This window comes from Lissotriton vulgaris, chromosome 2_1 (assembly GCF_964263255.1).
Source record: "Lissotriton vulgaris chromosome 2_1, aLisVul1.2, whole genome shotgun sequence".
Taxonomy (NCBI): domain Eukaryota; kingdom Metazoa; phylum Chordata; class Amphibia; order Caudata; family Salamandridae; genus Lissotriton; species Lissotriton vulgaris.
Window position 1 is genome coordinate 1663286175 of NC_141687.1, and position 15243 is coordinate 1663301417.

Genomic DNA, 15243 nt, shown 5'->3' on the forward strand with positions numbered 1-15243 from the left:
ACTGTGAATAAAGGGGATGTTTTTAACCTCTCTATTCTTGTACCCTGAGTGATATAACAGACAACTCAAGTTTTGTTCTCATTGTCTATATGCAGGGGTGTGGAATTCCTACAGCCCAACATCAAGGACATGTTGTTTGGGCTCAAGTGCAACATGATTTCATGTGTATTGTGTGCTTGGAACAGGAAGACCCAAACCCCAGCAGCACAAACCTTTTGGCTGCCAGTTTACAGTACTGCATTATGGATCAGGGAAGGGCACTGTTTGCAGGTAAGATAATATTTGAATGTTAATGCTGTTCGAACTTGCATTTATAGTTTATTAACACAAAGCCTTTATTATTAGGGTGAGAAATCAAAGGAAATGTTGTAAGCTCAGACAGCACTACTGACAGAGGTTCCATTATAAAAATGTGCAAATTTGCAAAGTTTAACACTATTAGGCTACATATAATGCTCCTAGAATGCTCTCTGAATAGATGAAAATATTTGCAGAAGCTTTAAAGCAAAATTGATGATTCGTTGGTTTTTTTTTAAAAAAGTCACAAAAAAATGCAACTAGGAAATAAATCTACTGTGAATTTTTAGGTACCATTTCTTTGAAGCATCATTTAGTAAAATATGTGTATTTCCCCAAAATATTCATAATGGAAAAATCAGTGCAACCAGTTTCAACAAGGTTATGCAAATATGAAAATAAACAAGTATTGGCAAAGTCAATAGGTCCGACATGTCTTTTGGGTTTTGTCAATGCATGCCTTGTTTTTACATGTTTTTTTGTAAACCTTTATTCTTGTGGGAGCTGCCAGGCCATCGCTATTATAACAAACATTGGCAAAAAACAAAAATATTTTTGGTCTTAAAAAGCACACATTGCCACAGCAGTTGCTGACACTGAGCAAAGCTACTTTGTGTACAGAAACGCTCCCTGTGAAAGAGCCGAATGTGGTCACAGTGAAGCCAGAGGATAGATAGAGCAACCCCTAAAACATGCTAGTTAGAAGGTTTGCACAGGCTCTAACGGACATTAGAACCCTGAAAATATTCCTTACTTCTACTTTCAGCCCGAGTATGCAGATCTGGTAAAAAGTGGGGAAAAAAGGAAATTGCTAGTATTCAAACCCTACTAGAGTAACAGCACTGGCATAATCAGTGAGGCTATTATCAGAGCTCTGATTATGTATTGAGATTGCTGCCATAATTTGTCACCGCACTAGATGGCAACCTGTCCCCCATGTAAAAGTAGATATTTTAATAAATGTACCACCCCTGTATATGTCATTCAGAAAACCCTATTATTCATCTATGTTTTGAACACAGAGGCATCTGGTACTGCAGCCATTTCTAAGCACCGTAAGTAGCTGGTGCTTTTACCACCCTGTTTAAGGCACTCAAATGATCAGCCTCAGAAAGAAAGAAGGCTGGTTCGGCCTTGCAGAGCTTCAAACTTGTGTTGGGAAGGTCGCAGCAGATGTCAGCAACTAGCATTCAATATACAGCCATCTTGTTGGTGCCAGGATAGCATCCCTAGAGTGCAAACCAGTATCCAGCAGCAAGTGTGAAGAAAGAAAAAGAAAAGGGAAAACAGTTGGGTTTAAAAGGATGGAAAAAATCTCATTATTTGGGTGTTAAGTATAGAGTCCAATATTACTAAATATTCAAAACTTATCAAAGAAGAGAGCAAAAGGTAAACAAAAGCCATCTGCTGGATGCATTCCCTTATTGGGACTCTGTGGCCATATAGTGCATCAAACCAACCAGATGGTAGTGCATTAGCACTAATTAAAATGACCAAATAAATGAATTGTGTACAAAATTCTTCTGCGGTAGCCTTGTGCTCAGACAGGCCTCGAACAACGCATTATCCCGACTAGGGACCTCGTTGATATGAGAGCAGTAGGACATCCGCAAAACTGGCAGATGCTCTCTTTTCCCTCAAACTGTTAGCTACCTGGTGGAGCTAATTAAATCAATCGGGCCGGCCGCAGCTGGTGTGTGGGGATGCTGTCGCCGCCATGACGGGGAAGATAAAGCAGCAATGCTTTGAGCTTGTATGGAGATGAAGACATGGGCGGTGGACTGTAGGATGCTCAGAAGGGGTTGTCATCAGTATCTTCATTGAAACTGCCGTCATCTCAGCCCGGTACATGCAGGGCAGGTCGGACTGGAATCCAAAAATCAGTTCGCCAAAAATATTCAAATCGACCCCAAAAGGTAGACGCTTTGGAACCAAATGGGGCTTTTGATGTTCGGGTTATGGCAGCCCTTCTAGTGCTGGAAGCAGTGCTCATAGCTTGTAACCCACTGGGAAAATGCCAGGGAGGATGAAAGACCAGCACCACCCTGCAGAGCATCAGTTTAACGGGGCACGGAGTATTACTCATAAGGATGGAGGTGGTAGCATTACACGTCAGGATGGGAGTGGTGGAATTGTATTTCTTCCCGCCCTGGATGAGAACTGCAGCAGCGTGAAGGATGCTCTTAACCCCTTTACTGCGGCGGCTATTCCGCCGCAGTGCTAAGGGATTCAGAAAAGGGGGTGGTGATGAACCGAGTGTCTGAATTAAGCAGACCACTCTTACCCAGTCCAAAGATCAGGGCTTGATCCATCACCGTTATTTAGCTCACTGCACCATCCCAGCTCAGAACCTGGCTATATGCAAATTAGTCTGTCCCTGGCCCAGTGCATCATGGGAACAGGGCAGACCAAACTACCAAGCCAATTCTTCACCAGAAAGGAGACAAGCTTCCGGGGACCGGTTTCTGGCATTTCAGCCGTCGGCGGCCCGGCTTGCTTGAATCCTGATGGTGCAGTGAGCAAGGGACTCATGTCTGAGTATACCCTGCCACACCTATAGTGGCCAAAAACGATTCAGAAAAGGGGTGATGATGAACAGTGTCTGAATTAAGCAGACCACTCTTACCCAGTCCAAAGATCAGGGCTTGATCCATCACCGTTATTTAGCTCACTGCACCATCCCAGCTCAGAACCTGGCTATATGCAAATTAGTCTGTCCCTGGCCCAGTGCATCATGGGAACAGGGCAGCCCTGATCTCTTGACTGGGTGAGAGTATTCTGCTTAATTCAGAGACTCTGTCCATCACCACCCCTTGTTGTTAAATATTTTGTCCACCCTAAGCGTGGAAGGGTATACTCAGATGTGAGTCCCTTGCTCATTGCACCATCAGGATTCAAGCAAGCCGGGCCGACGACGGCTGAAATGCCAGAAACCGGTCCCCGGAAGCTTGTTTCCTTCCCAGTGTAAGAATTGGCTTGGTAGTTTGGTTTGCCCTCTTCCCATCATGCACTGGGACAGGAACAGACTAATTTGCATATAGCCAGGTTCTGAGCTGGGATGGTGCCGTGAGCTAAAAAACGGTGTTGGATCTAGCCCTGATCTCTTGACTGGGTGAGATTATTCTGCTTAATTCAGAGACTCTGTCCATCACCACCCCTTGTTGTTAAATATTTTGTCCACCCTAAGCGTGGAAGGGTATACTCAGATGTGAGTCCCTTGCTCATTACACCATCAGGATTCAAGCAAGCCGGGCCGACGACGGCTGAAATGCCAGAAACCGGACCCCGGAAGCTTGTTTCCTTCCCAGTGTAAGAATTGGCTTGGTAGTTTGGTTTGCCCTGTTCCCATCATGCACTGGGACAGGAACAGACTAATTTGCATATAGCCAGGTTCTGAGCTGGGATGGTGCAGTGAGCTAAAAAACGGTGTTGGATCTAGCCCTGATCTCTTGACTGGGTGAGAGTATTCTGCTTAATTCAGAGACTCTGTCCATCACCACCCCTTGTTGTTAAATAGTTTGTCCACCCTAAGCATGGATGGGTATACTCAGATGTGAGTCCCTTGCTCATTGCACCATCAGGATTCAAGCAAGCCGGGCCATCGACGGCTGAAATGCCAGAAACCGGTCCCCGGAAGCTTGTTTCCTTCCCAGTGTAAGAATTGGCTTGGTATTTTGGTTTGCCCTGTACCCATTATGCACTGGGACAGGAACAGACTAATTTGCATATAGCCAGGTTCTGAACTGGGATGGTGCAGTGAGCTAAAAAACGGTGTTTGATCTAGCCCTGATCTCTTGACTGGGTGAGAGTATTCTGCTTAATTCAGAGACTCTGTCCATCACCACCCCTTGTTGTTAAATATTTTGTCCACCCTAAGCGTGGAAGGGCATACTCAGATGTGAGTCCCTTGCTCATTGCACCATCAGGATTCAAGCAAGCCGGGCCGACGACGGCTGAAATGCCAGAAACCGGTACCCGGAAGTTTGTTTCCTTCCCAGTGTAAGAATTGGCTTGGTAGTTTGGTTTGCCCTGTTCCCATCATGCACTGGGACAGGAAGAGACTAATTTGCATATAGCCAGGTTCTGAGCTGGGATGGTGCAGTGAGCTAAAAAACGGTGTTGGGTCTAGCCCTGATCTCTTGACTGGGTGAGAGTATTCTGCTTAATTCAGAGACTCTGTCCATCACCACCCCTCGTTGTTAAATATTTTGTCCACCCTAAGCGTGGAAGGGTATACTCAGATGTGAGTCCCTTGCTCATTGCACCATCAGGATTCAAGCAAGCCGGGCCGACGACGGCTGAAATGCCAGAAACCGGTCCCCGGAAGCTTGTTTCCTTCCCAGTGTAAGAATTGGCTTGGTAGTTTGGTTTGCCCTGTTCCCATCATGCACTGGGACAGGAACAGACTAATTTGCATATAGCCAGGTTCTGAGCTGGGATGGAGCAGTGACCTAAAAAACGGTGTTGGATCTCGTCCTGATCTCTTGACTGGGTGAGAGTATTCTGCTTAATTCAGAGACTCTGTCCATCACCACCCCTTGTTGTTAAATATTTTGTCCACCCTAAACGTGGAAGGGTATACTCAGATGTGAGTCCCTTGCTCATTGCGCCATCAGGATTCAAGCAAGCCGGGCCGACGACGGCTGAAATGCCAGAAACCGGTCCCCGGAAGCTTGTTTCCTTCCCAGTGTAAGAATTAGCTTGGTAGTTTGGTTTGCCCTGTTCCCATCATGCACTGGGACAGGAACAGACTAATTTGCATATAGCCAGGTTCTGAGCTGGGATGGTGCAGTGAGCTAAAAAACGGTGTTGGATCTAGCCCTGATCTCTTGACTGGGTGAGAGTATTCTGCTTAATTCAGAGACTCTATCCATCACCACCCCTTGTTGTTAAATATTTTGTCCACCCTAAGCGTGGGAGGGTATACTCAGATGTGAGTCCCTTGCTCATTGCACCATCAGGATTCAAGCAAGCCGGGCCGACGATGGCTGAAATGCCAGAAAACGGTGTTGGATCTAGCTCTGATCTCTTGACTGGGTGAGAGTATTCTGCTTAATTGAGAGACTCTGTCCATCACCACCCCTTGCTGTTAAATATGCAGTGCTAAGGGGGCGGGGCGGCCGCGCGGCGGCCGCATGCTGGTGACGGAACCGCTCCGTCACCAGCCTCGGTTGAGCTGTGCTCCTGACGGAGCGGTTTCATCATGGCCCACCCTGCTCAATGGAACGTACAGCGCAGGCGCGGAATTCGCGCCGCGCAGGCGTTCCGAGCGGGCCATGACGGAACCGCTCCGTCATCAGCACAGCGCACCTGCAGCTGATGATGGAGCGGTTCCGTCATCAGCATCCAAGGAGTTAAAGAAGGGCTGGAACAGAGGCTAGGAGACCAGAATGGAGTATAAGAGGCCATGGAGCAGGGCGATACATCCATCCAGACAAAATAATGCAAGGGCTTCAACAGCAGTCCTGAAGAAGCTTTCTGGAAGAAATGGTTTCACTTTCTTTACAAAGAAGAGAGCAGGTAAAACACTGTCTATTTTTTTGGCAATGTGTTCATAGAGGGTGAAGCTGGTGTCCAAGGTGAATCCAAGTGAGTTGGTATTCGGTGAACGTTGGGGTTCAAAGCCATGAAGACTTGTGTAATTGAACCAGGGTTGTGCTATTTTTTTGCTGCTTGTTCTTGACAAATGACAAGAATTCTGTCTTGGTTGCACTGAACTTCAGGTAAGCACTGGACGCCTGGAGGAGGTGCAGGCAGTGTTTAACCTCTTGAATGTTGGGGCTATTCCCCTGCTGTGATGGGGGGGGGGGGCGGGGGGAACTGAACATAATTGGAACATAAAGACTGAATCAATAAAGCCGGGTGAGAGGTTGGATCCCTGGGGTACTCCACAGACAAAAGGATAGGCCGAGAAGTGAAAGGCAGAAGAGAAACATACTGTTAATAAAAAAGGAACACACAGGGACGGTCCACTCTCTCATATTACTGATTAAAACGTCATGGAGGCTAGGGCCAAAGGCTGCTTATTAGTCAATCAATATCAGAGATGTGCCTCTGCTCACATCAATACACCAGAGGCATCCGCAGAGAGCGGTGCAGAAGCCAACAGCAGCACTGCCTCAAACCCCAAACAGCCTGTTTCCTCAGCAAAGTGCCTGAATGGTGAAGTACTAACCCTCTCCATGAGTTTAGTGGCTATGTATTCTGGGCTTGGTAGCATAGCCAGGGGACCTTAGTCGAGTCTGTTATGGCTGCGTTGGTTTTTTCCATCATCCTCATTTCACTAAGGGATGGTTTTAACTTGTTCCTTTTTGGATCTGGAACTTAGTTAAAGATGTATAGTAAGCAACTTAAAGGGAAAAAAGTAGTAAACCTGGAGGTATGGAAGTACTCCTTGAATAGGTAAGTTTAGGAGGGGGGGTGGGCGGGACGCACCTGCACCTGCACACGCACACATACACACTCACGCCCATGCATTCACACACGTGCACACACATTCACATCACTCATTGCCAAACATTCATACATACATTCATATACCAAACATTAATTAGAAAAAAACACACTTATCTGCTGCTCTGGCTCGGAGGTCCCAGGAGGCTTGTGGCTGCTGCCTTCCCTCAGCCTATGAGGAAAGGCAGCATTCATAACGTAATCACAAAGTGGGATGAGGTCAGTAAGACTGTTGACCCCACCCCACTCTGATGGAAGTGTCACTGATTGGCACTCGACCCTGGGCTCTTTAGTGCTTAAAATTGAAGCGCCCTGGTGCAAAATAATCAGTGACGCTACGCCTCGTCATTGAGGGGAGGGCCTCAGGTACATTTGCTGAACTGAGGCGGTAACGCCCTCAGGAGCTGTGACTTCCTCCGCCCAGCAAAGTTCAGCTCAGGCAGACATGAGCCTGTGCATTTAGCGCATGTCTGGCTACTGGCTGCCTGACCTGAAAATAAACTGTGTCTGCCAGGCCGACTTTTTCTCAGCCTGACAGACACTGTTTGTGAGCAGCAAAAGATAGAGGGACATGGCCTCTCAGCCCCAATAGACCGGCTCTGGCTGGGTACAAGTTTACTACTTTCTATAATTCACAAACATTGGACGTTGTAGTATCAGAAAGCTGTGTAAGGCTCACCTTTCCAGGCATACTACTAAAATTTTTTGGATCTTACTATTTCCAAATTGTTATTTGTATAAACAGTACATTTTCTCATTGGGAAAAGTCAATTTGCAGATGAAACTTTTTTCCATCCACAAGGAAAATACTTTTGTTTCAATCCGCTTTTCACCCTAAAACAGGATTTACTCTAACACTTTGCTGAAGCTAATTGTAAACGTTATTGCATTTATATAGCGCTTACTACCCCTGTCGAGGCATCAAAGCGCTTTTTCGCCGCGTAGCACGCTACTCCGGGACCCATAGAGGATTAGTGTTGAATTAGTATAGTGAAACATGCAAGTACATTTTAAGTGGTGGATAGGTTAGTCAGTTATTTGGATTTGGAATGATAGCAGAAGGATAGAGTAGGACAAAGGTTTGTATTTATCACTTGTTGACGCCCGCTATTCAGGAAGCCTATAAAGGATTAGTGGTGAATTAATATGGTGAAATATGAGGTCATTTCAGTGGTGGATATTAGTCTGTTACTTGGAGTGAGAAGGATAGCGGAGGGATAAAAGGGGATGAAAGATTTGCATTCATATAGCACTTGTTACAACTGATGGGTGTTGAAGCGCTTTTCTGGCGAGGAGCACGCCACTCCGGAACCCATAAAGGATTAGTGTTGAAAATTAGCATAGTATAAATATGAAGTAATTTGAGTAATACATATGTTATTTAGTTATTTGGGCAGTATATTAGTATAGTTGAATATGGAATTTGAGAAGTAAACATGTTAGTCTGTTAATTTTGATTGAAAAGGATAGTGGAGGGATAAAGAGTGAAGGATTTTTTTTTTAGGTCTTAGCAGTAGGAAGAGGCTTTTGGATGAGTGTAAAAAGAGGTAAATGGTGAGAGAGAAGTTTGAGAATGTCTAAAAACTCACGAATTAATGGGCAAACTCAAGGCAGCTCATGCCTGATTCATCCACTTCGCAGTCCTTGCATGGTATTTACTTCTGCATAATTGTACAGAGTTGTGACACACAATTATGCAGCATGAAATGCTAGGTACCATTGGCTGAATACATGGTGGAATGCATTTTCAGCCATTAATTTGGCTTTGTGACTTGGGCACACAATGTCAATATATTATGGGATGGAGGAGGGCAAAGTAAACATCAATGGCTCTATTTTCTGTTTTCATTTTTGGAAGGTGAGGTGTGAAACGAGACAGCTGGACAAAAGAACACAACAACCCTCCCTGTATTTTTATGCTTCATAATGGAAAGATGGACTGGGCTGAGTGCTAAAAGCAGCACTGGAAAATGTTTGTACCCCACTCCTTTATTGCACTGCGCAAGTGCAAGACAGTCTGAACCTTTCTGGGAAAAGTTTGAAAGTCTGAAACAAATTTGGGGTGTAACAATTCATTTGACAACAATTGCCAAACTTTTTATTTGATAAACGCTACGAGTCCAATCCAATAAAAAAACAATCAGAAAGATAAACCCACGGGTTTGTGACCTCTTACGGGTGCTGTATCTATTGGCCATCACACCCCTCCACCCTGCCACCCACCCCTTTGTTGGCAACCTTTATAATCACACTGCCAGAATCTCACAGTGCGGTGTATTCTAGACTCAAGCCTGAAGGCATCTCCATGTTACAGTGCTTTGTTAAAAAACCTAAAGCTCCTTTCCTGACCATCTACATGCAATGCAGATCACACAGTCACACTACCCATAACACCATCCAGTGGCCTTAAGTAGCCAAAATTCAACAACTTGAAGTGGATGCTTCTAACTGCATGAGCACATCATAATTCACTCATAAATAAACGTCTATGTGCTATTGTAGCCTGCAGGCCCTTACTACAGAGGCCCCAGATATCATGGTCATGGGCTGGATTGTATGTCCCAGACTAGTGTTTCAATAAACTGATTCAGGGGAGTGCGGACCCTTCTCCCATAAGGGCACTCTCACTTTTGGTGGTTGCTTGTTTCGAGCTAAACAAAACCCCTGACCACACAGCATTTTGAAAAGCACAGAAATCCCAAAATTCCCAAAAAGTTCACAGCAATGAAACCACTAAACCTGGTAACAGAGGAGAACTCTATAAGCTATTTCCTTGTGTCTACTTCCCTTTAACGCTGACCATCCGGGCCCACTCTCTCCTGTGCTGTGTCCCTCAGCTATCTGCTTAGCAACTGTAGTGTTGGGGCAAGTATGCCTGAGTGAGGTGGGCAATACACAATGGAACAGACGACCGACGGCTGTTCCCAATTCGCACCAGGTGTGATGAAAGGAACAAAGAGGAAGCTATCTGTGGCATTGCGTCTTAAATAGTCCTCTGAGACTTCGTTGCGCCGCTTGATGACGTCACTGTAAGACTCTCCAATGCCACCACTTCCTCTGCAATCCTAGGCTCCAGCCCGCGGCGTGACTAAGGTGTCCCACCTCTAGTTGCGCGGGTCGCCTGCTCTTATTACGCATACATGTGCAAACCACTCCATATTTTCTCGCTGAAATATAATCTTCCTACAATGCTCAAGAACAGAAACTAGAACCAGTTTTGTAGTTTTTCATGGCGTAGTCTTTTTTGGTTCATAGACATTTAAACAGCCACCACTCCCAGGTTCCACCCAGGGCATCCATGGACCATTCCTAAAGGAACTGACAGGAAAATCATTGGGGCAACTTCACCACATCTCCATTTCCCCCGAACTCCAGAGGAGATCCACAAACTAAAAACCAGGACACTGCATAGCGCATCGGCCCACCAGGGTACCTGAACAAAGACACAACTGCCAAAGTTCCATACCTGGCATAGCGGAGTAGGGCAGGAGAGTCCAGGACCACCAGCAGGTCTGCCCCCCTCCCGCCTACCCGGTGCCCCCACAAATCATACCCTGCCAAGGGGTCGATCCGGTCCCAGAATCAGAATTTTGTGCATCCCCTTTTATTTTCTGACAGGGAAAATGACACAGGGTAAGAAGCTTACTGGCGCTCTCGCCCTCCCACACCAACAACGCTGGCTGAGGTTTACCATAGACCCCAGAATAGACTGACAGAATCTTTAGTACCAAGTGATTGACTTCTTCTTAGGATTAGCTAGTATCCCTACGGAGTGAGCTGTTTTGCCAGTCTACCGTGGCCATACGCTTTTTCCAAAATATTGACGTTGCAGGGGACCCCTTTCTAACTTATAGACTATTTAGGGTGGTGTGTAATAGAAGCCCATAAGTGCCGAACACCCTAACGGAGGACTTGGCAGCACCCCCGGCTTATCATATTTATTCCCAACTTCATTTTAAACTTTGTTCGTCAAGCATAGGAGTCATTAAGAATGTTCTTAAAAGTCATGTAAAAATAAATCAGATGCAGTAATTCGACAGTTACATTGGGGCAAGAATGTTTCATGATATACATCTTGGCGGCAAACCTCAGGAACAGGTACACTGTTGTGCAATCAAACTCCTGTGCTCATTGTGCCAACAGGCCCCAATCTGCACCATCTCCAGAGTTCCACTCAATGCATCCATGTATACCTGAAGGAAAACATTGACCAGCTAGCCTTGGTAATTTTGCAAACCCTCCATCCCAGAGGGAACTACCAACCCAGGGCACCACAATTTGCACTGTCCTCGAATCCTACTCAGGGCATCCATGTCTACCTGCTGGAAGACAGTGACAAGTCAGAATTAGTATTTCCATCATCCTCCATCTCAGAGGGAACTACCAGTCCAGGGCAACGCATAACGTATTGGCCCCGCCAGGGAACCTCAACACATGTGCAACCCCCAAAGATCCAACACCAGGCATTTCGGGTAGGGCTCGAGAGTCTTGGACTACCAGCAGGTCAGCACCCCCCCCACCTCCCACCAGCCTGGTGCCTACCAAGATCATTACCGGCTGATGTCAGCCATAGACGCCTTACCAGTGCCTCCAGGAATCTGCATAACGCGCTGTCCCTGCCGGGATGCCTGTGTTCTGACCAACCTCCAGGCAGTTCCCATCCACAATCAACGACACATGACCACAGGTAGGGCTGAAAGGCCCAGGAACCCCAGCACGTCAATCTCCCCCTCCAGCCAGCCCCGTGCCCACCAAGATCATTACCTGCTGACGTCAACCATTGTTGCCTTACCAATGCAGCCAAAAACATGGTGCCATCCTGTGCATTTAACCGGATCTGCTATTATGCATATTCCATTCCCATTGATAGACCCCTTTAGCAGTATCCCGGGACCAATGCCAGACCTTTACTGTTATTGACACTACACTTCCGGTCCCCTCCAATAAAAACCCACTCTCGTTGTAAGTATGCACACCTGCCCATGTGGACTGCTACTGGTATCCCGCAGGGCACCTTTTGCTGAACGTACAAGAGCATGAAGATTATCGGGTGCACTCCTTCAGCCATCCAATTGGTATAGCAGTCAGCCTACAGCTCTCCGCCACAACCCACAATACCTAACCAGGCAGAATATGTTGATGACTTCTTTATCCACAAAGTCAAGGAGCCGTCCCATCAAATCGCCCCTCTCTTGACTCACAATGTGCCCAAAAATTTATGCTGCCATTCTGACTAATGTTTTAGACCAGCCCTTGCTTACGCCTGGCCCGATTGTACTCTGTGTGAAGGACCCAAGCCCACCTCAAAGAAAACTCCCTACAATTGTTTCGAGATGAGTTCCGTGGAGAACCGAGTTCTTTGTATTTAAAAACTTGAACTGGCGAGGGAGTGAGGACAACTCCCTATAGTCACACTTACATAAAGGTGAGTTTTCACTGACGACTTGTCCCTCGGGAGGGACAAGTCGTCAGCACCGCGAGCAACAGGTCGTCAGCGACAACTCACCTTGATGTAAGTGTGACTATAGGGAGGATGTTTTCTTTGAGAAGGGTCTCTAGCCTCTGCTTCTGGACCAGGGAGGTAGGGTTAGTACCTATGGGATCTCTTTTCCATGTAAAGTCCTGATGAAGGCTGAGGAAGTAATTAATTTAATTATTTTTTGGCTGAAACATGCCGATGTTTGTTTGCAGAGTGCAGGGGTAGGTGGCTCATTATAGTCTACCATACCACCATCCACAGGTCTAGCATCTGACCTTCTTTTTAACCCCTTGACCGTGGCCGGAATTCTGCGCCTGTGCGGCAGATTCCGATCACGGGCGTGGTCGTGGCGGCTCCCGGTCGTCATCAGCACACGCCCACTGTGATGCATGACGGGCGGGAGCCGTCATCAGTACGCAAGGGGCTAATCTGGGCAGGGAGTCCATAATTAAAGCTACATTGAGGACATTCTGTGTCCAGTTTTACATCACTGTTTCTGCATTTTTTCCACATATGATCCCGTCTTATATACACTTTTTTGTGTTGTATTGTCTTCCCCCTCCCTATTGCTTCACCTCCAGTGTTGGCTAGCATGGAGGTGTGTTAGCAGCCCTATGATGAAGCATGACACAGCGTGCTGTGTGTGAGGGCAGTTTTAGACACCTAGGTATCTTCCCTGGCACCTACTAGATCATAGCGATCTGGTTGTACAAGTCCCAAATCTGTGTGTGTTTGGAGGTCGAACTGGGACATTCCTCCTACCCCTTTCTTTTTGTGTGTTGAGTTGATATCTGTGTTGCCCATTAATAACAGATGTGTGCCCCCAACATCAGGTCATGGCTTTTGCATCCTCTTCATCCCTTGTCCAGTGTTGCCCTAGTACTCCCTTGTCATTTTTTAGGCCCAAAAGATTATCTGCTGCATACCCTGCAGCCTTTGCATCATCCCATGCCCGTTAACATTCATGAGGTTACAATTGGATTCCTAAATAAACCACTGCTTCATTCCCAGCGAATCCCTTCACACTTCATAACGGTCTGTTATGCCACTATCTTTGAGACTGACTTTCCAAAGCAATGCCCATACCTACGAACACTAGCTGCATAACAGACCTGGAGCTGTGGCCTCCACTTAACCTATGGTCTAAGAGTCGAAGACCTTGCCACTAGGCCACAGTAACTCTTACCTTCTGGCAGTGAATCCCACAAGGGGACCGGGCTTAGATATCAACTGCAAATATGTAGCTAATCCGCTAATCAAATGCAAATATATAGCTAATAAGCTATTAAATAAACTGATACGCCGCTGACTACTGAACAACGGCTACGCGGTGTTGCCCCTCCCCCACGCTGATCCCCGTCAAGAACACCTATTTCAGTTAAAAAAGATGGCTGACGGCAATGTCTTGACGAGCAACGGTTGCTCCCGATCTGCACCAGGCGGGATGAAAGGGACAAAGAGGACGCTATCCGCAGTGTGCTGGCTTAAATAGCCCCCCATGAGTTTGTTGCGCCTCTTGATGACGTCGTTGGGCGACTCTCCAATGCCTCCACTTCCTGTGCAAGCTAGGGGCTCTAGCCCATGGCACGACTAAGGATGGCCCTCCTCTAGTTGTGGGGGCTCCTGCTCTGTACTAACCACCTTCCCTTTGTCCCAGATTCCTGGAACCCCTTACTCCCCTGTGCACCCACCCAGCCCACTGTACCCCCGCCTCTCCCATTTTACACACACCCCAAGAGCCCCCGGAGCCACTCATCTCTCCATGTCCCCCAGGTTCACCCCATGGCCTCCTCACCTGTTTGCGGACAGTCCTAGAGTGAGCAGGTGCGGCAGGCCCCGGAAGGCCCCCGGGCCCAGTCGGGGGATGTGGTTGCCAGTGATGAAGAGGTTGCGGGTGTAGGCAGGGAGCCCGGATGGGATCTGGCTCAGCTCTTTGCCCACGCACTTGACAGTGCGGGCAGCTTCGGAGCACTCACAGGGGGCCGGGCAGGACTGTGAAGACAGCGAGGGCCACGAGCAAAGAACGGCTGCTAGGAGAAGCAACGGGCCCCGGTGAGAGAGGGGCATCGCTACCAAGGGTGCGTGTGGGCCGAGGAGAGCGACCATCTGAAGAAATAAGCCAGCAACTTGGTGATGTAATCTAGGAAGGTGGTCAGAGATGAGACAATCTGGAAAAAATGTAAAAAAATTAAATTAGTTTAAGGAGATTGAGTGAGACATGTCATACCCGAAAGAGAGCTTAGTCCATGGGTACTCACAAACTTTCTGTCGGGAGCCAAAATTACAGTGTGGGTTGTGGCCGAGGGCCGCACCGGTAGCGGAGGGGTCAGGGAGGAGGGGTCAGGCGGGAGGAGGGGCGGGGTTAAAGAATAAAAAAACTTTTCAAAACAGACAATGCGACAATGCTGTATTTCAAAAGCAGATGTAACTACAAAGAGCACATTTTGATAATACATTTTTATTTGCAGACAATGCCAATCTTAAGAGGCATTGCATAGCTTCATACACACTTTGACCCCAATTCCATCACGGTCTCTCTCTCTCTCTCTCTCTCTCTCTCTCTGTCAGTCAGTCTCTCTGTCGGATAGGCTCTGTCTCAGTCAGTCTCTCTCTCTGTCAGTCTCTCTCTATGTCAGTCAGTCTCTCTTAGTCAGTCATTCATTCTCTCTCAGTCAGTCTCTCTCTCTCAGTCAGTCTGCCTCTCTCTGTCAGTCTCTCTCAGTCGGTCTCTCTCTTTCTCTATCGGTTTCTCTCTCTCTTGTCAGTCTCTCTCTCCGTCATTCTCTCTCTCCGTCAGTCTCTCTCTCTCCGTCAGTCTCTCTCTCTCAGTCAGACTCTCTCTCTCTCTCTCTCACTCTCAGTATGACAGTCTCTCTCTCTCTGTCAGTCTATCTCTTTCTGTCAGTCAATCTCTCTCCCAGTCAGTCAGTCTCGCTATCTCTCTCTCTCAGTTGGTAAGTCTGTCTCTCTCTCTCTCCGTCAGTCTCTCTCTCTCTCTGTCTCTCTCTCTCTGT

At 47.2% G+C, this 15243-nt stretch overlaps 1 protein-coding gene across 1 annotated transcript in view; it reads right to left on the reverse strand.

Annotated features, from left to right (window-relative positions):
• Positions 1-14393, reverse strand: part of LOC147733039 (trophoblast glycoprotein-like) — a 36054-nt gene extending 21661 nt beyond the window's left edge. Inside the window, exon 1 of the mRNA XM_086957597.1 lies at positions 14025-14393. Within this exon, the coding sequence (XP_086813723.1) occupies positions 14025-14335 (311 nt within the window). The 5' untranslated portion in view covers positions 14336-14393. The remainder of the gene's footprint in view (positions 1-14024) is intronic.
• Positions 14394-15243: the final 850 nt, after the last annotated feature.